The sequence below is a fragment of the Hypanus sabinus genome, chromosome 12 (genome assembly GCF_030144855.1).
Source record: "Hypanus sabinus isolate sHypSab1 chromosome 12, sHypSab1.hap1, whole genome shotgun sequence".
NCBI classification, from domain to species: Eukaryota; Metazoa; Chordata; class Chondrichthyes; order Myliobatiformes; family Dasyatidae; genus Hypanus; species Hypanus sabinus.
The window spans coordinates 47,964,728-47,990,698 of NC_082717.1; the positions used below are offsets into that span (position 1 = coordinate 47,964,728).

The following is a 25,971-nucleotide window of genomic DNA, read 5'->3' on the forward strand; positions in this document are numbered from 1 at the left end:
GGCCCGTGCTGAAAAAAGACCGTGCGCAGAAAAAAACTTGCCGGGTGCAAAAGTTTTTTTCGTAACCATCTGCGTATTTACGGGCCGGGCGAAAGAATGAGCGAGCTGTTTCCTGATTCTCTGGAACTTTCGGTGTCGGTCTCCTGCAGTCCGGCTGCGTTTTGAATCGTGGCCGTTAAACGGCCCTTTGTTCTGCCCGGGGAGGGTGCCCGCTACATCCACCTTGGTGCCAGCCCTTTGAATGAAGATGGATTGCGAGCCGAACCGGGCGCGCCTGATGTGTATGCTGTGGCTGACATTCGGCTTCTTCGTGCTGGAGGTGGTGGTGAGCCGGCTGACCAACTCGCTGTCCATGCTGTCCGACTCCTTCCACATGCTGTCGGATGTCATCGCGCTGGTGGTAGCCCTCATAGCCGTGCGTTTCGCTGCCAAGACCCAGTCGACGGCCAAGAACACGTTCGGCTGGATCCGGGCCGAGGTGATGGGCGCTCTGGTCAACGCTGTCTTCCTCACCGCCCTCTGCTTCACCATCGTGCTGGAGGCCATCGAGCGGTTCAGCGAGCCGCGTGAGATCCAGAACTCCTTGGTGGTGATCGGGGTGGGAGCGGCTGGGCTGCTGGTCAACCTGCTGGGGCTCTGCTTGTTCCACGGCAGCGGGAGCGGCAGCGGGCCGGGCTCGGCCCACGGCCACTCACACAGCTCCAGCGTGGAGAACGGCCACTGGTTCCGTAGGAAGAAGAGGAGCGACGCCGGGAATCTGACCGGCAACAGCGACAGTCAGGAGGTCAACGTGCTGGTGAACAGCGGCAGCGCCATCAACGGCTTGAACCCCGACAAGCAGGACGTGTTCAGCACTCACAGAAGCGGCGACCACCGGCTTGTTAACGGTATACCCTCCTTTCAATCGGCATTGTCTGTCATTGATCGAAAATCTTCGGGCTGGGGTCCCGGATACCGATTCGCCCGAGTTAAGCGCCAGGCGAAGGGACTATATTTTTAATGTCCCTTTATTCACTGAGATTTCTTTTACTGAAAACGCTCATAATTCATGATCTTTTCGATCGGCTGCTGCTACGCCTGATATTAAAATGACAGTGCAAATTCGCAGAATGTCCCCATACAATGAGCCGTCTATGTTTTAATTAGCAATAGGAAATATATTTGAGTTAGAATGATTGTTAAAGGGGAATTTGTTTCTGTGAAATAACGAGCCATTATGAGAATTCTAATATTTGCCGTAGACAACACTGGGCTTTATTTACAGCCCTGTTCCATAGCATGGATAATAATTTGTGGAATCCCCATAAAACTATTGAAAGTCTTAAAAGATTTAAAGCTGCATTGCATCGAGTAGGTCCTCGGGTTTAATCAAAGATTTGTTCTGTTTCTGATTTTGAATTAATGCCCCTTTGTATTGCTCTAGGCGACACGGTATTCGATGGCGAACACTAGTCCTGAGTGATACAGTCTGCTTTTAGCAGTTGACTGGACCAACGCAACTCGTTACCCACATTTTTCAGATACTTCCAATAGTTCAATAATGTATTGCATTTTTTTTGTTTTTCTCCCAGTTAGATTGCGATAACTTTATCAAAATTTTCTTAAAAATCGGTAGTTGATATGTTAACGGTTAAGTATAGTGCATTAATTTGATCTTCCCTGGATTGATTATCTAGTTTAAATGACGTGGGTTCATGTTGGTTGAAAGTGGAATCCATATGTGCAATTTAAATAATGTGTACATATATTTTTATACAAGAGCTTGTGTATACAATCTTTATTAATGGGTGTTATTTCAGAGGATGCCTGGCATTATTAAGATGGTTTAGTAGCAGTTGTACATAATTTTTACAGAGTTACTCAGAGCTAAATAAATGTTATATAAGCTCTTTATGCTATACAGGCATTCATTTGATTCTAATATATTTTTCTATTCCTTTTACTTTTTAATCTTTCCCCGAAATGCATTAAAGCTGCTCACTTTAATCACTTCTTTTGGAGTAATTCCACATTCTCACCAGTTTGAGTAAAGAAACTTGTCCTATTTGTCCTAAACTTGTCCGACTGAGTCTTGAATTTGTGTAATTTTGTTTTTGACTGTGTATCATCTCACTCATTGAACTTTGAACTGGTTTGAATTAATTTTGCAATTCGATGTCATTAAGGTGTGGGTGATTTATCACAAAACCAAATGCAAAGGGCTCTTAGTAGCATGCCAGAATTTCCAACTCTTGCACCTCTGGCTCTTAGAAAGATGTTACCTATTTAGCCTTGCACTCAAACATTTTCTATGTAGTTCTGCAAAATAGTTTACCTGAATTTTTTTGTTGTTTAGAAATTTTTATCATTCCTTCAAAAAAGTCATTGATTTCTCCCCCCCCCCCACTCTAACAACTGGCTCTGTCTCCCAACTCCTCCGCTTCTGCTATCCTACCTGGCTCCCTGGCTCCATCTGCCTGGCACCCTTCATTCCTTGTCAGTCCACCAACCACCCCCACCTTTCATTATACTGGGATATCTTCCCTCTCTGTCCTTAATTGTGATGCAGTGTTTTGACCTGAAATGTTAACAATTATCTATCTTTCGCAGATGCTGATCCACTGAGCTCCTCCAGCAGATTGTTGCTTCAAATTCCAGCATCACCTTTCTCTTGAGTCTCCAAGACATTTTATGTTATGACTCATTTTTAACAAATATTTTTGTTACCTATGCTAGTTATGATCTGAAAACAGCTCAATTTTGAATAAGCCTCTTAATCATTTTTTTTCTCTACGAGAACAATCCTTGTTTTTCCATTATAATCATGTAACAATTACAGCATGGAAACAGGCCATCTTGGCCTTTCTAGTCCGTGCCGAACGCTTACTCTCACCTAATCCCACTGACCTGCACTCAGCCCATAACCCTCCATTCCTTATTTCATATAACTAAATTCTTGCATTCAAAGTATACTCTAGTGGTAGCCTTTGCACCTTAAGGCCTTGACATAGTCATTGTAGAGTAGAGCCAAAATTGAACAAACACTGGTCATGATTGAATCATAATATTTTTAAAATCTTGTGTGGTTTAGTGTGTTTCTTGCTGCTTGTTCTTGTATGTGCTTTAATTTTGTTAAGAATCTTTCTTCATGTCTTGTTTTCCATTGACTCACAATCAACATTCTCAGTTGTTCTACCTCTTTTACACACCTGAATCAAAAAATATTATGTCACTTTACTCAAGAACGTAATTCAGTATTCAAGTTGACCTCTTGCAGTAAAGTGGAACATCATACACTTAAACTGTTCAAACATGCATTGCATTAGAAGGTTATTTTACAAGAAAGATGAAATATGATCAGCAAATTTTGAAGTGTCAGAACATTGATTTAATTAGCACTTCAATTGGGATTACAACCTGTTATTAGAAACTTAAAGATATGCAGGCTTTTTTTTAAAAGGTGCATTTGAGGATGGGGTGGAAAATTTATTTTTAAGTTACTTGCACTTTAGAACCCAAAGTACAAGATTTTCTGATTTATTGTAGAAAACTTGTAGTAAAATGAAAAATCACGAAAATGAAGTAACTAGGAATGCACTTGCCAGTCTGGATTCTGATCCTGTTACATCTCCACAGGGATAACCTGGTGCTTTTTTTTAAAACCCCAACCAAGCACCTGCTTCTATCCATACCTTTTGGAATAAACAGCTGGTAGCACATTAGTATTCATACGGGATTATTTCTTTTTATTTTTTTCTTTTTTTTCATGAATGAATGCCCACAAGAATTTCAATGTAGTATATGGTGACATATATGTACTCTGATAATAGATTATCAACTTTTTAGTGGACTGGCTTGTTTAGGTTACATTTCAGTTTTAAGTATTTTTAAATGTTTTTTTTCCTTCCCCTTTTGAATTTCTGATACTTTTTTTTGAATGTAGGAAATGGGCTGCCCTGGTCATGTGATGTTTGCAAGAATTTGCTTGATTAGAGAAACTTGGCATGTTTTCCAGTTATATTCCAAAATAAATGGGAAATTGAGACATTATGTAGTGTGATCCTCACAAAACACTGTAGATGTTTTAAACTAACATGTTCAAAGACAATGTACAAGCAAAATGTCATGTGCAAAGTACCAACCAGTATGTCTTCAAAATCTTTTTTCCATTGTACTGCAGCAATACAGTATTGTGAAACTACTACCTTTGTGCTTCCCTGCAGGAACATACATTTCTGTCCTTGTTTAACTATTTGGTCCTTTGTTCAATTTTTCAATCAGTAGGAGCACCATACTTTACATGAAAATGAATTCCTTTTATTGGCTAAAGCCATCCAGGAATTGGTGATAAAACAGATTCTCAGTTATGGCTTATTTTTTATAGAAACTGTTGCTTTGGGGTAGCAGCAGCTTAAGCATAGAAAGATTCAAGGAACAGGTGAATTCATATTCTTTGCATGTAGTCGGTACTTCTTCATCTGAGGCTGGACATGTCTTCCATTCCTCAGTCTTTACTGCTTTCTATAGAAACCAGTATATTTATATATCTATGCTTTACTGATTCACTCACTCCTCCCTTCCCTCGCATCCATAGATGTAACGTATGTTGCTAAATCTTCCTCATTCAGGGACCAAAACGGTTGTTCCAGATGAGACAACTTTGCATGCACCTCCTCCAAACTCGATTGTTGGATTTAGAATTCTTAATGTGATCTCTGCTGGTGTGATCAAATACAGACTAGGTCAAATCTTTACCAAGCAACTGTATTCTGTCTTCCATGGACACCTAAAGATTCTGGTTTGGAAATCATTTTAATTTCCCCTCCCTATTTCCACATTGGCCTATCATTGCTCTCCTCCTTACCAGCGCAAGGCCAAACAAATGATCAGAACAGCAAGGCTAACTTGCTTCTCCTCCTCTATCCCTTTCCCGATCTAACCAAGCTCCCTCAGACACACACTTCTTTCACCTCCCCCACCTACTCCACCTGCATATCACCTGTACACTCCTACCACTGGACTGGTCCCTCTTGGTGTAGGACAGAGGGGAATTCAACATCTGCAGCCTTTTGCCATCTTGCAGACTTGCTTGTCAGTTCCAGCCTCATTCCTCCCCTCACCTTTTAATACTAGCTATCTCTCCTCACTTCACTCAGCCAAATGAAGGGGCTCAATCCAAGACATGGACTGTCCATTTCCCTCCACAGGCTCTGCCTGACCCATTGAATCCCTTCAGCAGCTCTTTTCTAATTCACCAAAACTCTGACTTTCCTTAACATTAAGTTGACATCTGAATGTGACACAAGGAGTGCAAATGAAAGTTGAAGGTGTTACAAATCTCTAATTGCAGAATGATTCTTAGCACAATGAAAAATGGTTGTGACTTGTTGCAGCAGGAATTCTTGCTGGCTAGTGAATGGTTTGGCCTGAAGGAGCTCAGCTGAAGTTTAGGGGTAAAGTAGAGTGTATAGGAATTCTTTTGTGGTTGTGATCTGGAAACTGCTATAGAAGCTATGGGGGAGACCATGGGAAAATCAAGTACAGACTCAGTGGAACTCAGTCACCTCCTGAGCTATCATGACTCTGTGATCTAATCTTCCTTTCATAAATGACCTTTGTTCAACTGCAGCATCAGAAATGGCGATGTTTGCTTTGTTCAGTTCCATTTACAGCTCCAAGTAATGAAGGAGCTTGTTACCATGTATAGCAAGATTTAGGCAATATTGAGAATTTATGGCATAAATGTAAAGAAATGTCAAACAATGACTAACTGTTTGTCTGTGATGGTTAATGACAAGACCTGCTCTGATTTTTTAAAAAATTTATGGAAGGGGATTTAAAAGAAAAAATTATTGACCAGAAACTTGGTTGGACCTGTTAAAACAGATGGCTGGTACTTTGTGTTATGGAAATTGCTGTTGTGGTGCTACTCTTGCTAATGCCTCAAAGGCATTTTTGATGAAATACTGCATGTCATCCAAAGCAAGGCATGGTACTGTTATTTTATCCACACAAATTTCATGTCATTTGTCAGTGATGATAAACTTGATTTTGATTCAGTAAAATCTACTCTTTCCTGGCTCATGCAAGTACCATTTGCAAGACTTAATGTAGCAACTTTCCAAAGCTTTTTATACAGTTGTCCCCTGTCCCTAATCCCCAAGTCATGTGCCTGGGGAAAGTTAATATTTTTTCACATATGATTTTTAAAAATCTTAATACAGTTCATCTTCAGTAGCTTAAGAGCAATTGAGGGATTAATATTGGTGTTTTCATTCACTCTCTGAAACTCCCTCGATTTTGTGCATCAGAAATTGTGACTCTGTTATTGCCCAGTTGGATAGGTATACTTGGTTTCACCTTCTGTGCATCCAGTCATAACCAGAGAATAACCTGCAATGACTTCCCTCAAGATTTGTACCAATGCCCTCTGTTTCTCATCCATAGTATCCATTGATATTTTCTTAAAAGCACATCATTTGTTTTAGAGCGAAATGCAGTCAATGCACAAGTCTTCATGTCACTCTAACTCATCACTTTGTTTAACATACATGGCTTTGGACAATCTTCTACAACATTGACATATCTTTCCTTCTCTAATTCATTTCCACAGCACCTCCCAAATCAATTTGCTCTGTTATTGGTGACTTTTTCATTTGCTAAGACCATCAATTGTATTCTTTCCAAAAGGTCTTGAAATTGTACTTTCGTTTTGGCTCTTCACCTTAATATTTCCTTGTGTGCTTTATTATCAAGCTTTTTTGATAATGCTCCTGCACAATATTTACACTTTATAGCTGTACAGTATTTTTACTTCATAGGTGCTAGATCTTTTTCTTGAAAACAAGGGCAATTAATTTATTCCTTGGTATTCCTATTAATTTGCTTGAGTAGTTTAACATGTGGTTGAGTACTCATATAAATGTTAACCAAAAATTTGGTTGTACTGGATGGTTGTTCTGTAAGAAAAGATTTTCTGGCAGGCTAGAATGTTAAATCAAGACATCTTCTGAAGTTCAACTTTTTTAGTAATCTGTGTATACCCTGCGTAGAGTTTTTTAAACATTTAAACAAAACTATGTTGCCTGGATTGGGGAGCATGCCTTATGACAATAGGTTGAGTGAACTCGGCCTTTTCTCCTTGGAGTGATGGAGGGTGAGAGGTGATCTGGTGTATAAGATGATGAGAGGCATTGATTGTGTGGATAGTCAGAGGCTTTTTCCCAGAGCTGAAGTGGCTAACGTGAGAAGGCACAGTTTTAAGGTGTGTGGAGGTAGGTATAGAGGATATGTCAGGGGTAAGTTTTTTACGCAGAGAGTGATGAGTGCGTGGAATGGGCTGCTGGCAACGGTGGTGGAGGTAGATACAATAAAGTCTTTTAAGAAACTCCTGGATAGGTACATGGAGCTTAGAAAAATAGAGGGCTATGGGTAATCCTAGGTAATTTCTAAAGTAAGTGCATGTTCACAGCATTGTGGGCCGAAGGACCTGTATTGTGCTGTAGGTTTTCTGTTTCCATTTTGGAATTTTATTTATGGACATTCACATTTGTTTACTTTTGCCAAATTATTGCCAGAATTTACTTTCTCTAGAGCAGGTTAGCTCTAAATTAATGAGATTTATAGTCCATTTACTTGTATTGTCTACTATTTATCCACCTCTTAATGAACTGTTTGTATCCAGTATTAATGTAGTTATTTGAGGAATATGGTAACTGTTTTGATAATTTGATAAAACTTCAAATGAAAAATGGGTGACTTATTATTCTAAATACAATAAAGTGCAAAACAAATTTATAGATTTTAAAAAATGAATTGACTCATATTATTCATATAGAATAATTTAAATTGAGTTGAAAACGATCCTGAAGTAACTGAGTAACAAAGCATTGTATTCCTTTTTGCAACGTCTCGCAAACATTTCCAGATTTGTTTTTGGATTTCCTGGCTTGTAAATGTTGTAATTGTGACTTCAATTGATACTTCTAAAAATAATTCCTGGCATATAATTGTGCACAGATCCATTGTGAAGGTAGTGGCACGAATAATTGAACAGTTATTTCAAGTGTTGATTCAGGCATGTTGTGAGAAAACGGCCCTATTTTGTGCCTATCATTCTCCGGTTTCTACAAAGAGCTCTTTGGATGTGTTACTTTTCTCAATGAACTTGCTTTCGTGCTGAAATAGAATTACCAGTACAATCCTTTAGAATTTTTTTTTACTTTTTGTCTGCTGAATGTCATATTTTTACTTTATAGTTAATTGATACTAAGCTGTATTGTTGAGTGATTCTGTTGTTTATTTGAATTGTACATGAATTTCCTTGTGTGTTTATTCAAGGAAGTGTAATGTTTCCATTACACCCATGACGGTAGATGATCATGGGATCTTTTTTAAATTGCAAAGCTGCTACAATATCTTTTTGGTGTAGCCATTTGAAATGAACACTGTTTCCTCTGCTGTCCACAGAATTAATTTTCATCACTGTTCAGTGGGAGAGAGTACCTTTGTGGTTGGGAAGCTCATTACATATGAAGAATCCAGAAGCCCTGACTACTAATCTTGAGAAATGTTTTTTATTGCTTGAGAATTATAAATCCAGTGTGTATAATGTAGATTCTTTTTCTGGTGTGGGAACAGCTTAATTTCTGTAAATGCTTGTATACTTTTACACTCATTTATAGTTCACATTTTTTTGTAAGATTTCCTGTTCAGTGTCCATTATCAGCCATCACTTTGCATTCCTCTGACAATGAGATGGTCAGCTCAGTAACATGAAAGGTGGATAGCCAATGGGAATGCACGGGTGTTACTATTTTTCCCCTGTACATGGGATAGTCATGAGACAGATGCAGTTTTGGAGCACATTATCAGCTGGCTAGGTCAGCCCCCTGAGTTTTGTATACCCTCTACTTTTCCCATTCTCTGTTGATGAGCCGATCCCTCTAAGTGTTTCCTTTGTCACCTTGTGTGCAGGACTATTGCATTCTTCATGCTGTCCCTCCCACTTTTCTGAATTAGGTGACCTGAGTAATGAGATTTGGGGTCCAAAAGCTTCAGGTATGTTTACATTCTTTTCGAACTTCATTTTGAGGTTAATGGTAATCACTAACGGGATTGCTTAAGGTAACAATGTGATAATTTGAGGAATATTTTTTGCTTTTAATTGGGTTATCATGATACTTGAGGTGCAAGTATGTAATCTGAAGGAAAGATGGAATTTCTTCTGCGTTCAGTCTACAGAGGCAACTGGAAAAAAAAGTTGAAGCTCTTGCTCCCACTGTGTGGTAGAACCTCCCGAGTTACTTTTGCCACACTCTTTTGCTGGCTGTCTGTTTTAGCTTTCCAGCATGTTAGTGGTTTGCTTTGCGTATGAATACTTTGAGAGCATTGTTAGACAGCTTTCTGATGAACTGTACAGTCCAGCAATTATCTTGGAACTGTTTATAGTTGCTAAACTAAACCAGTCTTTTCTGTACTGTGGTTTTGACTTCCTCTTAAAATGTATTGCTCAAAGTGATAATCCCGATATTGAACACTCAGTAACACACTTGGATATACAGTGCCTATAAAAAGTATTCCCCTCCCTACCCCCTATTCCCTCCCCCCCCCCCCAGAAGTTTTCATATTTTATTGTTTTACAATATTGAATCACAGTGGATTTCATTTGGTTTTTTTGACACTGATAAACAGAAAAAGACGTGGCAAAGTGAAAACAGATCTCTACAAAATGATCTAAATTAATTGCAAATATAAACCACAAAATAATTGATTGCATAACTACTCACCTCCTTCAAATCAGTATTTAGTAGATTCGGTGGGAATGGTGTCTATCAGCTTTGTACATCTGGACACTGCAACTTTCCCCTATTCTTTACAAAACTGCTCAAGCTCTGTCTGATTACATGGGGATCATGAGTGAACAGTCCTTTACAAGTCCAGCCTCAAATTCTCAATTGGATTGAGGTCTGAACTCTGACCTGGTCACTCCAGGGCATTAACTTTGTTTTTAAGCCATTCCTGTGTAGCTTTGGCTTTATGGGTTATTGTCTTGCTGGAAAATAAATCTCTCTGCATAGTTCTCTTGCAGACCGCATCAGGTTTTCCTCCAGGGTTTCCTTGTATTTTGCTGCATTCATTTTACCCTGTATTTTCATAAACCTTCCAGGGCCTGCTGTAGTGAAGCATCCCAACAGTATGATATTGCCACCACCATGCTTCATGCTACGGATGGTGTGTTTGATTGGCGGTGTTTGGCTTACACCAAACATAGCGTTTATTCTGATAGTCAAAAAGCTCTATTTTGGTTTCATCAGGCCATAGAACCACCTTCCTGCTGTCTTCAGAGTCTCCCACATGCCTTATTGCAAATTCTAGCCGAGATTTCATGTGAGTTTTTTCAACAGTGGCTTTCTCTTTGCCACTCTCCCATAAAGCTGGACTATTGTATGACCTGGGCAATAGTTGTATGTGTAGTCTGTCCCTTCTCAGCCACTGACGCTTGTAACTCCTCCAGAGTTGTCATAGGGCCCTTGGTGGCCTCCCTCTCTAGTCCCCTTCTTGCACAATCACTCAGTTTTTGAGGACTTTCTGCTCTAGGCAGATTTACAGCTGTGCCATATTCTTTCAATTTCTTGATAATTGACGTAACTGTACTTTAAGGGATATTCAGTGACTTGGAAATTCTCTTGTATCCATCTCCTGACTTGTGATTTTCAATAACCCTTTCATAGAGCTGCTTGGAGTGTTCTTTTGCTGACATGGTGTAGTTTTTGCCAGGATAGTGACTCACCAGCAGTTGGACCTTTCGTAGACAAGTGAATTTTTACTGCAATCAGTTGAAACATACTGACTTCATATGGTGATCTCCATTTAACTAATTATTTTGTGTTTTATATTTGTAATGAATTGAGTTCAGATTCCATTCTGACACAAGAGTCTTTTTTCTGTTTTTCAATGTCAAAAAAAGCCAAATTAAATCGACTGATTCAATATTGTAAAACAATAAAAAATGAAAACTTCCAAGACTGGGTTGGTGAATATCCCTGCCAGTGAACTTTACAGCAAGTAGTCCATCTTTTCATCTGATGGTTTACTGAAATATTTTTACAAATTGGGGTAGGGGAGAAGGAAAAAAATGAACCTTTTTTAAAAATTGTACTTAATCTTTGTTTTTCTTTAAATAGATTTACTGATGGAGAATAATGTGACAGGCCTGCAGCTGAATGGGATTTCTGTCCTTGATGACCATCTTGATGAATTTGTAGAAGATTCTGCATCACAGCTAAATATGCGTGGGGTTTTTCTCCATGTGTTGGGCGATGCTCTGGGTTCAGTCATCGTTGTGGTTAATGCAGTGATATTTTACTTTGTTTGGAACCCATGTCCTGAAAATGGTCCATGCATTAATCCTTGTCACAATGAACAATGTGAAAATCGACCTCTAAATGGCACGCAGTCAAACATATCTGAAAATCTCAAAAGCATTCCAGAAGCTGGACCCTGCTGGGTGCTTTTCTTGGATCCCACTTTGTGCTGTATTATGGTTTGTATCTTGCTCTATACAACCTATCCACTTTTGAAGGAATCTGCTCTGATTCTGCTGCAAACGGTTCCTAAGCAAATAGATGTGGAGTTGATAAATGAAAAGCTGCGCAACCTGGAGGGTGTCCTTGCTGTACATGAGCTGCACGTTTGGCAGTTAGCTGGCAGTAGAATCATTGCAACAGCTCACATCAAATGTCGTGATCCAACTGCTTATATGGATGTAGCTAAACGTATCAAAGACTTCTTCCATGATGAAGGTATCCATGCTACAACCATTCAACCAGAATTTGCTTCAGTGAACTCTGAATCACGTACTTCTCTTTGTGAACTGCCGTGCAAGACTCAGTGTGCCTTAAAACAATGCTGTGGCAATGGAGAAAAATCATCTGGTGATTTAAAGTTGGAAACTCCATCTGCCCATTCTCTTGAGGTTATCAGGGAATCTCCTGAACACCCCATTGCAAGGACTGAAAGAAATGAGATGGGGAATAATGCAGTAAAATGCAAAGACACACAATATGAATCAGCTGTGTAAAGTTAGCCATTCTAATTTTGAAAAGTGATGTACTTTACTGACTTTATATTTTGGGGTTGTCAACTGGAATTGGCACTAAGCTGAAATAACTGTGGGTAATGCAACTATATTGAACTTTTTCCACGGCTCTGATCTGTTTATCGCACATTCCAAAGCAAAACTGTGGACTTTTGTCTAGAAACTACTTGAACATGTTATCACAGCTTTTTGAGAAGCATTGTGGATAGTCCATCACTGACTGTGTCAGCAAAAAATTGTATTTAATTATTAATAAAGCCAGTAGCATTTTGGGAAATTTAAGATTTTTTTTATATAAGCAATTTTGTATAGGTTGATGTAGAAACTTTACGTCAATTTACAAAATCCACTGTTCTCACCAAAAGAGCTGCTGGTGTATAAAACTGGGTTTGATTTGGGTGGGTGGGAAGGTCGTATTGTGGAAATACTCCAAATGAAGCCAGAGTATTAAACATAACAATTAGTATTATGCATGGGTAGTTTGTGTGCTACAAAATAGTGACATTTTCTCCTTGCAAACTCCAAGAATGCATTTATTGTAATTCTTTAATTTATTAGAACACAAATGTTTCTGATGCAGAATGATCTTTATTAATTCTTGTTTCTATCCTGTTGATTATAGTTGATAATTGTAGGTAATGTTTTTAATGCTCTGATGTAATTGTATCTCATGGTACAAATGCTTGTCTGGGATGGTGTGCAATTGCTTTCTTCTGGACCAGCATCTTGTGCAAATATACAAAAATATATGCAAATAAATGCTGTGGATTTTCTTCAGAAAAATGAAAAACAAACCTGTGAGTCAAACTTCTAAACTAGTGTGTTCATCTGTGCTTTGCAAACAGTTTGGGGCTGTAACATTGTTCTGTTTGGTGCCCTGTTGTCAACTTTTAGTTTCACTTTTGGAATTGTTTCTTAACAGTGATTCTATTGAATGGTACTTTGGACACAATCCACTGTTGTGTTCCATGCACAACTCTGCTTAGGTTGCAGGCCCCTTTTTGAAGGACCAAGTAGAGCAACTGCTATTGCGTTTCGGTCATACAGTCTTATAATATCAGAAATGGGTGTAATGGCTGGAAAGGGTTATTTTCTACATGAGAATTTTATATATAAGAGTATAATTTTTTTGCCTTAAAATGAGGGAAATATAATATTTGCAAGTACAGTAAAATTTCTTTAACTGCAATGGTAGATTTAAACGAACACGTTCCAGTGAGTTAGCCTAAATATGAAATGCAGTACAAAAAAAAAGAATTTTATGATTTTTTTTGGACTATTGCTCTGAATTTTGGGAGCTAATGACAAATCCTGTTGAGTTTAATGTTATAAATCATATTCTAATCCCAACCATTTTAAATTGGTTTCATTATTTTTGTAGTGGTTTCTTGATCATCCTTTTCTGTTCTTTTTTGTGTAATGGTGCATTTGGATTTTAATACAATGCTACCTACAGAAGTAACACTTGTGATGTGCAACTTAAGAGCGTTAGTCCACATGAAAATTTTCAAGCTAAGGTTCTAAATGCTAATTGCATGAAGCCGTGAGGCTAGATTGAAGAGATGTGTAGATTTTGACCAGGTTTTCAGCAAAGCCAAATGAGCATACACAAGTTTAATACTAATAATATTCCAGCTAGGGGAAAAATACCTGTCTATTGTTTGAAATGTTGTTGTATCTAGGTTTAATTACACCAGGATTGAAATATGGTACTGGTAATTTACAGATGCATTACTGATTTGTGACAGGTTTTCAGATGATAAGTGAAGTGCATTCCTTGAATACAAACTTTGGGTTGAATTTTCTGCTAATATTTTTGCGGGGGGGGGGGGAAGCAATCCTATTCATTGTTTTTCAGTCTAAGGGGGTGTTTGCGTTGGGGGAATATGTTCAGACTTGAGTCCTGATTGTATCTGTTTAGTGCAAATCTTTTCATGGTAATGAATTAAAAAACGATCTAAAATCCTCATGGAAGGAAGCAGCTAAAAAATTTCATAAGGTATGTGGCGTGTAAAATACAAACAACCAACTGCATTCAAATGGTTTATGGAATTTTTTTTGCATTATTAAATGCATTACTATACTTTGTTCTTCAATTTGTTTTGCTTTGTTTGTATTCTGCGCATAATCTACATGCTGTACAATCAGCTTTGTGGATGCTCTAGTTCCAACTAACATGCATATCTGGAAATTACTTTTGTTTCCTATTTGACCACTTTGCTATGACAATATTAATTTCGTTCATTAATTACACAATTGCTATCCAGTTACAGTGCTACATGATTTGTAGTTACTAAACACAACCTGATTAGGAAGCCATTGCAGGTTCTGATTTCAGAGGTATACTGGATCGAAGCAACATTAATGTTTTATGGTCTGTTTGTGAAAGGGTTTATAAGAAGTGAGAGGGTTAATTCACATTCTTGGCATGCATTTGAGGAAAACGAGAATTCAATGAACTTTTTTAGTTCTTGTTGATATTGAAATCACTTTGACTTTGCAGTACACTGAGGAGAGGCCTCAGACCGAGGAGTCAACTGTTTATTCATTTCCATTGATGCTGCCTGACCTGCTGAGTTCTACCAGCATTTTGTGTGTGTGTGTGTTGTTTTGGATTTTCAGCATCTGCAGAATTTCTTGTTTCATCCGATTTTAACCATTTTAAATGTGTATAAAACTTCATGTAAAAGTAATATTATTTAAATAGGGACTTTTGGTAAGGTACAGCAGGATTTAAATTATGGCAGTGAAGTTTGCTGTCAAGTTGACAAAAATAATTAATTTCTGATCTTTAGAAGTGAGTTAAGTGCCATTTCATTTCTGATTTGGTTTATCACTGACAAAAGGGATTAATCATGGATGAATACACTTACTAGATTTGTACTGATTATGGAATTGAATTGCCAAAAATTGTGGGGCATATTTTTGAGCATTATTTTAATGTAACTATTAGAATTTTTAGATTTGGATACGTGAGTTGCTTTGAAGAAACTGACCATGAGAACTGTGATAAACAATGATCTTTCAATCCACTCGTAACATACTGTGGTAATCCTGTTTATAATCTGATGGCTCTTGTGGTAGTCAAAGATTGATACTTACATCCCCAACATAATACACATAGTTACTTAAACTCCAAAATACATGGGAAGGCCATATACGTGGGGAATTTCATTATTTATCGAGACAATGGCATATTTGTGTTCTTATTACAAATGATCAATTTAGCTAAACTTTGAGATGAAGTTATTTAGATACTTTATTTAGAGAGTTGCTGCTATATGTTTGCATAAATCTTCTGGAACCATGAAAAATGAATTTCCTCTATGAACTGAAGTTTGGCTGAAATTAATTTCAAGATGGGATGCATTATGCCAGGTTGTTACTTTTCTTGGTGTTGCATGGTATTGCAGCAGTTAATGTCACTGCTTCATAGCTCCAAGGACCCTGGTTTGAATTTGAGCTGATGTTTGCTCTGTTTGATAAAGGTAAGTTTCCTATGGGTGCTTCAGTTTCCTCTAGCATCCTAAAGATGTGCTGGCAAGATAATAGGCTACTATGGATTTAGTTCCTTGGTAAAAGTCAATGTTAAACAAACTGATTAAAGTTGGACAGATGTATGTGAGAGAATGTTGCAGGCAAACAGGAATCAGATAACTAGGATTGTTCACCTTCGAATCAGATTGTACCCAAGGGCCAAATGGCATGGGGTGTGGATTATAAGATAAGGGAATGCTTCTTTTTCTGTTCTACAATAAACTATGAATAATACAAAATTTCTCTTAAGTATTAGAGTTTGTTGTTCCACAGTCAAATATTACAAACTCGATCTATTCTTTCACAGTCCACATGTCTTCAATATAATATCTGTGCTCTGATTGCAGAGCTTGATTCATTTCAGGTAAGTAAAATTAGGAAATTTGGATAATGGAATTTGATTTTTACTTTGTTGTTACCAAACAATTGATACTAGAGCGTACAATCATCACAGCGATATTTGGTTCTGCGCTTCGTGCTCCCTGGAGTACAAATTGAAGTAAATATAATAAAAATTTAAATTATAATTCATAATTAGAAAATAGAAAAGGGAAAATAAGGTAGTGCAAGTCAGGTCCGGATATCTGGAAGGTATGGCCCAGACTTTGTTTAGATAGAAGTAAAACGTGCATGAACTAATAATATAGAGTGAACATAATCAGGTATGAAATATTTTCATCTGCAACTCAATCTTTATGCAAGTTTCACATTACTTAAAAAAGAATATCGCTGAGCACAATTTGTGTTTGAATATTAGTATAGTTTTGTCTCAAGCTGTTGCTAGTCTAATTCTAACAGTGATTCTGATACAGTTCAATACACCTATCTTGCCTGCAATTACAATGTGTTTCTGAAAACTGGAGAATTTTGCTGTTTTTCTGTTTTTGTAATTTTTCAAAATGAATTCCAATTTCATTATTAACTCCCTCTTGTCAAAAACTGATTAATGTATATTTTTTTTGAAAATGCAGTTTATATTTACTGCCTTTTTAAAATTTGAGATAAAACCAAATAAATCATTTCACTTTAAATTACCAGAAGAATTTTCAACTTTCTACTGTTAAGATTTGATGTTTAGAAATGTGAATATTGATTATCGTGGAGCTTAAAGTGTGAATTTAATTAAATTACTTGGTAGTTTATCTCCTGATATTTTTTTAAAAAAAATTGAAAGCCCAAAGTTCAATGTGGATATGTTGACTGGGTATGGATTGGCAATACCGCTATTTGTTTAAAACTAATTATTAGGAATGATAGGGTGGAATAGGTGGAAGAGGGTGTGTGAATTCTTCTAATCCATTGTTTTAATGTTTCAGTGCCTTTTTGAAATATCTGAGCAGTACAGAGATCACTCCAAGGTATAGTATTCATAAAATATATATTAAACCAATCAGGAAAGAGTGTAAATACAAATCAAAAGTTTGGTTTGATAGGACTTTGGGGTATATTTGGTTTAAAGCAAGAAATTTGACAACCTTGGATTAAGTTTGTAATCTTCATTTCATTTACGTTGGAAATCAAATGTGCAATCAAGTGATATCTACTGCTGTTCAATTTATTGGAATAACTGATTTAAATGGAATGGAATTTAGGCTTAATCTGTAAATGATATAGAAGACAAATTAGGCCATTTGGCCCATGGAGTCTGCTCCATCATTCAATCATGGCTGATCTTTTATTCCCCTCCTTAACCCCTTTTCCTCGGTCTTCTCCCTGTAATCTTTGATGTCATGCCCAATCAAAAACCTATCAACCTCTGCCTTAAATATACCCAACGACCTGGCCTCCACAGTTGACTGTGATAACAAATTCCACAAATTCACCACCTTCTGGCTAAAGAAACTTCTCTGCATCTGCTTTTAAGTAGATATCTATCCTGAGGCTGTGCCTTCTTGTTCTAGACTCACTCCACCATGGGAAACATCCTTTCCACATTTTCTCTGTTTTGGCCTTTTAACATTTGAAAGGTTTCAATAAGATTCTCCTCTTCCCCCCCCCCCCCCCCATCCTTCTAAATTCCAGCAAGTATAGACTCAGTTTCTCGTATGATAACCCTTTCATTCCTGAATCACCCTGAACCGACTCTGGGCCCTCTCCAATGCCAACGCATCTTTTCTTAGATGGGAGCCCGAAACTGTTCACAATACTTAATGTGTGACCTCACCAGTGCCTTTTAAAGCCTCAGCATCACATCCCTGCTCTTGTATTCAAGAACTCTTGCAATGAACTCCACCGACTACCTGTAAGTTGACCTTTGGGCTGCTCTGCACAAGGACTCCCAAATCCCTTTGTATCTCAGATTTTTGGATTTTCTCCATGCTTAGAAAAAAGTTTGCACATTTATTTCTACTACCAAAGTGCATGACAATGCATTTTCCAACATTGTATTTCATTTGCCGCTTTCTTGCCCATTCTCCTAATCTGTCCAAGTCCTGCAGACTACCTGTTTCCTCAACACTATCTGCCCCGCCACTAATCTTCATATTATCTGCAAGTATGGCAATAGAGCCATCAATTCTAAATAATTGATATACAGCATAAAAGAAAGCAGTCCCAACACCGATCCCTGCGGAACATCACTAGAGTCACTGGCAGTCAACCAGACAAGGATCCTTTTATTCTCACTTACTGCCTCCTACCAATCAGCCAATGCTCTAACCATGTTGGTAACTTTCCTGTAATAACCGTGGGCTCTTAACTTGGTAAGCAGCCTCATGTGTGGCATCTTGTCAAAGGCCTTCTGAAAGTCCAAAAATACAACATCCACTGCATCCCGTTTATCTATCCTACTTGTAATCTCAAAAAAAAACTCCCAACAGGTTTGTCAGGCAAGATTCTCCCCTGAGGAAACCATGTTGACTTTGTCCTATCTTGTCCTTTGTCACCATAACCTCATCCTTAACAATTGACTCCAACATCATCCCAATCACTAAGATCAAGCTAACTTAACTATAATTTCCTTTCTGCTGCCTTACTCCTTTCTTAAAAAGTGGAGTGACATTTGCAATTTTCCAGTCCTCTGGCACCCATTTTTGAAAGATCATTGCTAATGCCTCCACAATCTCTACCATTACCTCTTTCAGAACTCTAGGGCGCAATTCACCTGGTCCTGATGACTTGTGTATCCTAAGGTCTTTCAGCTTTTTGAGCACCTTCTCCCTTGTACTAGTAACAGCACTCTTCCTTCTCTTCCTTCACATACTACATCTACTGCTAGTGGCTTCCACAGTGAAGACTGATGCAAAATACTCATTTAGTTCAGCTGCCATCTCCTTGTACCCCATTGTTTATTCAGCCTCATTCTCCAGTAGTCCTATATCGACTCTCGTTTCTTTTATTTTTTTGCATACTTGAAAAAGCTTTTACTATCCACTATGATATTGTTTGCTAGCTTGCTTTCATATTTCAACTTTTCCCTTCTAATGATTCTTTTAGTTCTCTGAAGGTTTTTTTAAAAAGCTTCCCAATCCTCTGTCTTTCCAATAGTGTTTTCTTTGTAGTATGCCCTCTCTTTTGTTCTTGCATTAGCTTTCACTTCCTTTGTAAGCCCTGGTTGTAGTATTTTGTGACTTTGTGATTAAATGATTTTAGCTGAGAAGACTGGACTGCTAGCAGAAAGGGAAAAGCAGGCAACATGGACCCTGTTATTTACATCAAAGCCTAATTTTTGTAAATACGTTAAAGATTGGGTCTTTAACTTTTAGTTGGTAATTTCAAATTGATTTTTACAAACTGAACAAAGATGCAACTTAAGACACCTTTTCACTTATGAAACATAGTAACTTGATGAAAATAAACAAATAATTAGAATTCAGTTTAACCTAGATATTTCTTTATTCATAAAAAATGTCACTGGCTAGTCAAACATTCGTTTGTGGCTGTGATGCTACAAAATGGGAAGATGCAAATGTGAGTAGAGCACATAGCTGTTGTGCCAATTATGGTTGACTTGTGACTTCAAGTTCCAGCTCTGCTCCTTAAGAATTTTAAATCAAAAATAAATCTAGAAAGTCAGACTTTAATTAGAGCAGTTGACCTAATGTCAATTTTAGAAGCATAGAAAACCTACAGCACAAAACAGGCCCTTTGGCCCACAAAGTTGTTGCGAACCCATAGCCCTCTATTTTTCTAAGCTCCATGTACCTATCCAAAAGTCTTTTAAAAGCCCTATTGTATGCACCTCCACCACCGACGCCAGCAGCCCATTCCATGCACTCACCACTCTGCATTTAAAAAAAAAACTTACCCCTGACATCTCCTCTGTACCTACTCCCAAGCACCATAAACCTGTGCCCTCTTGTCGCAGCCATTTCAGCCTCTGACTATCCACATGATCAATGCCTCTCATCATCTGATACACCTCTGTAAGGTCACCTCTCATCCTCCATCACTCCAAGGAGAAAAGGCTGTGCTCACTCAACCTGTTGTCATTAGGCATGCTCCCCAATCCAGGCAACATCCTTTCTATGGCTTCCATATCTCTCCTGTAGAGAGGCAACCAGAATCGAGCACAGTACTCCAAGTGGGGTCTGACCAGGGTCCTTGAAAGCTGCAGCTTTACCTTCCAGCTCCTAAATTCAATTCCATGATTGATGAAGGCCAATACACCATATTCCTTCTTAACCACAGAGTCAACCTGCGCAGCTGCTTTGAGAGTCCTATGGACCCTGACTCCAAGATCCCTCTGATCCTCCACACTGCCAAGAGTCTTACCATTAATACTGTATTCTGCCATCATTTTTGACCTAACAAAATGAACCACTTCACACCTATCTGGGTTGAACTCCATCTGCCACTTCTCAGCCCAGTTTTGCATCCTATCAGTGTCCCGCTGTAACCTCTGACAGCCCTCCACACTATCCACAGCACCCCAACCTTTTGTGTCATCAGGAAACTTACTAACCCATCCCTCCACTTCCTCATCCATGTCATTTATAAAAAAATCACAGAGTAAGGGTCCCTGAACAGATCCTTGAAGCACACCACTGATCACTGACCTCCATGCAGAAAATGACCTGTTTACAACCACTCTTTGCCTTCTGTGGGCAAGCCAGTTCTGGATCCACAAAGCAATGTCACCTTGGATCCCATGCCTCCATACTTTCTCAATAAGCCTTGCATTGGGTACCTTATCAAATGCCTTGCTGAAATCCATATACACTACATCCTGCTCTTCATCAATGTGTTTAGTCACATTTTGCTGAAAAATCTGGACATGCACCCTCTGCAAATGTGCTAACTTCACTCGTGTCTCTTATTTTGAAACTGTGACCCTGATCCTAACCAACCCAAATGGCTGAAAACTATTTCTCACCACCTTCCTGACTACTATATTTAAGAGCATGAAATTCTGTAAGATCACCTGTTGACTTTAACATTTAAGAAAATGCAGCTTTGTTTTTGTAATTTTCTATGTACAGTGGATTCCTGTTAACTGGAACACATCAGGACAAGAATATTTTGGCTCAAGTTAGTGGCTGCTCCAGTCAGCTGAAGTTTCATGGAAATAGATGAAAGGTATTTTAAAATAAACTACTGTTTAAGTGACAAATAGGTGTTTAAATAAAATACAGAATAAATTAGAACACTACCAATACTTCTACAGTACTATAAGCTTTCATTTCTAATAGTTATCAATGGAGAAATTCATTTGGCATATGCTGACATGTTCTTTTGATTGACTGTAAATTTAAAAATGGCTATAAAATACAGGAGGAGAATTAGGCCCATTGAGTCTGCTCCACCCTTTCCTCATGGATGATCCAATTTTCCTCTCAGCCCCAACCTCTTGTCTTCTCACATGTACTGACCAGCCAAGAACCTATTAACCTCTGCCTTAACTATACATGAAGACTTGGTCTTCACAACTGCCTGTGGTAAAGAATTCCACAGATTCACCACTCTCTGGCTAAAGAAATTCTTCCTCATCTCCATTCTAAAAGGACACCACTATTCTGAGGCTTTGTCGTTTGGTCTCAGACTACCCCACCATAGGAAACATCTTCTCCACATCCGTTCTATGAAGGCTTTTTGCCATTTGATAGGTTTCAATGAGGCCACCCCTCGTTCTTCTGAATTCTGGTAAATACAGGCCTACAGCCATCAAATGTTCTTCATATGACAAGCTATTCAATCCTGGAATCATTTTCGTGAAACTCCTTTGACTCCTCTCAAGTTTCGGTACATCCTTTCTAAGATAAGGGGCCCAAACCTGCTCACAATACTCCAAATGAGGCCTCACCAGTGCCTTATAAAGTCTCAACATTACAGCATTGCTTTTATATTTTAGTCCTGTTGAAATGAATGCTAACATTACATGTGCCTTCCTCACCACAGACTCAACCTGCAAATTAACCTTTACGAAATCCTTCACATAGAGTCCCAAGTCCCTTTGCACCTCAGCACTTTTTGTATATCCTCTCCATTTAGAAAATAGTCAACCCTTTCATTTCTTCTGCTAAACAGCATGATTATACACTTCTTGACACTATTCCATCTGCCACCACTTTGCCCATTCTCCTAATCTTTCTGTAGCTTATCTACTCCCTCAAAACTAACTACCCCTCCACCTATCTTCATTTTGTCTGCAAACTTTGCAACAAAGCCATGCAAGTGATGCTATTTTAAACCTGCTTGCTCTAAGCAAAGTCCAATGACCACGTAAATGTTTGGCAACAGTCTCCCGTCTTGATTAAGCAGCACTGTGTCCCAAATAAAAGGGAATCTTGGCTATTTTCTTAATTAGTTTTTGTCTTTAAGTGTTGTTCCAAATAAGCAGCTGCCCCAATTAACTGATAGCCCAATTAACTGGAATCCACTGTATTTGGATATCTTTCTGAAATCTATACTGGGGTTAAGTATGGAACAATTTAGGAGTATGAACGTTTTGAGTAAAAGTATAAAGGGATATGATTATAGCAATGGGCAACTGGAGCTTGATCTTCAGTGGCAGGAAATGTCTGTCATACACTTTATTCCATTTTTGTGCTGTATAATTAAGTTGTATATTGTCACAATAAAATAAATTACATTATGATGGCTAAATTTCAATGGCAACCAAATTTGAATAGTGCAAAAAGGCACAAACATGAATAATGAGGTGGTAGGCATAACATTTGGTGCTCTACAAAATTATCTTTCTGTACTCATTTTGTAAATTCAATAGATTTCTGATGGAAGGCTAGCACTTAGTTTTAATTTTAAAATGCACACTTACTTCTGGGTCAAGTAGAGACGAGAGATCAAAGCTCACGCACTTTAGTACACATTACTCTGAAACAGAGTTCACTGTGTGTGTGTGTGTGTATATATATATATATATATATAGTGTTAAAGTGATTCTGGTTTCCAAGAGTGAGGTGGTGGGTAATTGAACTCTTACCAAAGAAGTCTGCTTTACTTGCTAAATGTGGAGTTAGCAATGGAACAAGAATCATTAGAAGGAAAACATGTCCAAGGCTCTAGACCTGAGTTGCAAACCAGTAACTCTGTACTGGTGAGAACAGAATTTGTTTAAGTCATTAATATAACTCACCCTAGGTTAATATGTGAGGAGCAGTATTGTGACTAAGATTTTTGAGGACTTCTGCCACAATTTTTAAACCAGTATCTGAAATTACAAAGAAGAATGATTAAAGAAGCAAATTTGAGGTTTGAAAGGTGTGTGGGAGGGGGAGATGGTAGGGCAGGTGGAATTTTAAGTATGAAGAAAAGATGGTGAGACAGCTACTGTTACCCACGCTGCTGCTATGAAGGGAATAGTAATTCTTCCACTTGTATTTATCTACTTGGTGGCCATTCAAGATTCTAGACCTAAGACTGGTGTCTAGATTTCTGCTCCAGTAAGGCCATATGACAGTCAAAGAGCACGGAAGCAGGTCCTGTGGCCCAACTTGTTCATGCTGACTAACATGCTTATCTAAGCTAGTCCCATTTGACCCATATTCCACCTACACCTTTTCTATCCATCTACTGTCCAAATGTTATTTGCTTTTTAAGACCATAAAGACCCAAGAGCAGAATTGGGCCATTGGTCCTAAACTACTCACAATACCCCAAATATGCTCTGACCAATGTCTTATAAAACCTCAACATTATATCCTTGCTTTTATATTCTAGTCCTCTCAAAGTTAATGCTAATATGGCATTTGCCACCTTTACTATCTACTCGACATGTAAGTTAACCTTTAAGGAATCCTGCATGAGGATTCCCATGACCCTTTGCAACTCTGATATCTGAATTTGCCCTCCATTTAGAAAATAGTCTAATTCGTTGTTAGAAGGAATTTCGTATTATGACCATGCACTTACCCAAACTGTATTCCACTTGCTACTTTGTCCCTTCTCCTAATCTGTCCAAGTGCACGCACAAACTCACTGCTTCCTCAACACTACCAGCCCCTACACCTATGCTTGTATCATTCACATACTTGGTCACAATGCCATCAATTCTGTTATCTAGATCATTAACATATAACGTGAAGAGTAGTGGACCCTATACTGACACCTGTGGAACACCACTAGTCACTGGCAGCCAACCAATAAAACCAACCAACCTCCTGCCAAAAGCCTGTTTCTGGCTAAACACAAAATGTTCAAGATTTCAAGATTGTTTGATGTCATTTCCAGTACACAAGTGTAAAGGAGAACAAAATAATTGTTACTTCAGATCCAATGTAGCACAAGAGCAATACCTCATATACCGTCTGGGTAGTCTCTAGCCCCTTGGTATGAACATCGAATTCTCCAACTTCTGGTAATTCCCTCCCTCTCCCTTCCCCCATCCCACTTTCACTTTGCCTCCTCTTCCAGCTGCCTATCACCTCTCTCATGATTCTGCCTTCTACTACCCATAGTGCTTTCTCCTTACATTTATTCACCTCTTCTGCCAATCCCCTCCCTGCTTCCCCTCCCCCACCCCTTGATCTTTCCTCTGATTGGTTTTTCACCTGGCACCTTCCGCCCTCCCCCACCTTCTTTAAAGGGTCCCTGCCCCCTCCTTCAGTCCAGACGAAGGGTCTCGGTCCAAAATGTTGACTGCTCATTTCAACAGATGGTGCCTGACCTGCTGAGTTCATCCAGCTTGTTTGTACGTGTTGATTTGACCACAGCATCTGCAGTGTACTTTGTGTTTACAAAATCACACAAGGAAATGGACAGTAATTAAAATTACAATAAATATAAATACATAAGAAAGCTTCTATACATAATATGCCTATAAAGTGACGTGAGGTACAGCAGTGTCTGCACATAAGGTCACTCTGACAGGAAATGAAGTAGGAGCGGTGCTGCTTGGGGGAAATTAACTGTTTTTGAGTCTGGTGGTTCTACATAGCCTGATGGGAGTGGACCAACAGTCCATGAACAAAGTGGATGTGATCCTTCATCATATTGCAGGCCCTTTTCCAGTACTTCTCAGTACACAGTGTTTGTATGTCTTTGATGATGTGTAGGCTGTTGCTAGTAATGTGTAGGGCAGTTTCAACTCCCATTGAGAGCTTTTCTGTCCTCTGCAGTGCAATTTCCATACCATCCAGTGATGCAGTGCGTTAGGATGCTCTCTACTGTGCATCTTAGAAGGTTGTGAGTATTGATGTGCAATGTTGTTATTACACTTGTCGCACCACTAAGTGCTAATGCTAATTTGAGGAATCTAAAGGGACAGCACAGAGTTCCTTAGTAGATTAATCTGGTACACCAATTGGTATCGATAATAATAAAAAGTCTTTCACTGGAAGTCTGCCTAGAAACATACTACGGGGAGACTGTAGAAAACCAGCTCTGCTCATCTCCATTTTATATATTTTTATCCAATTCCACATCATTTTAAAATTCTTTTTTACTTATATTTGTGTATCTGCACACTTGTAATATCACTGTGACACTGTAATTTCCTTTGGGATTAATGAAGTATTTTTCTATCTGCTGTATTAATTCAAGTTAAACTGAGATGTATCAACTATAATAAAGCTGCATCAATCCTCTTAAAACTAAACACAAGGAAATCTGCAAATTCAAGCAACATGCACAAAATGCTGGTGAAACACAGCAGGCCAGGCAGCATCTATAGGAAGAAGTACAGTCGACGTTTCAGGCCATTAACAGATGAATGTAATTGTGTTGACAAAAGTTGAAAGCTTAAGTCTATGGTAGATACAATCTTACTGCCTCCTTCCTCTCTTTAGAATATCTAGACAACTGTAGCCTGGCATTCAACATATTCATTCCCTCAGTAATAATCACCAAGTTTCTAAATCTGTGCTTCTGTACCTTCCTCTGCAATTGGATCCTTGACTTCCTCAGTGGGAGATGCCAGACAGTATGAGTCAGTTATAACATCTCCTTGCTGACAAATA

At 38.5% G+C, this 25,971-nt stretch overlaps 1 protein-coding gene across 1 annotated transcript; it reads left to right on the forward strand.

Moving 5' to 3' along the window:
* The first annotated feature begins 54 nt into the window (after positions 1-54).
* Positions 55-14,162, forward strand: slc30a1a (solute carrier family 30 member 1a). Its single transcript, XM_059985892.1, has 2 exons — positions 55-887; positions 11,166-14,162. Exons 1-2 carry the CDS (start codon positions 242-244, stop codon positions 12,059-12,061), a joined length of 1,542 nt encoding a protein of 513 aa, XP_059841875.1. The 5' UTR covers positions 55-241; the 3' UTR covers positions 12,062-14,162.
* Positions 14,163-25,971: the final 11,809 nt, after the last annotated feature.

Excerpts from the sequence above, each read along its gene's own strand:
- slc30a1a (XM_059985892.1), top strand. The coding sequence starts at position 242 with ATGAAGATGGATTGCGAGCCGAACCGGGCGCGCCTGATGTGTATGCTG. Across the intron at positions 888-11,165 it reads CGACCACCGGCTTGTTAACG|ATTTACTGATGGAGAATAAT; the intron begins GTATACCCTCCT and ends TTCTTTAAATAG.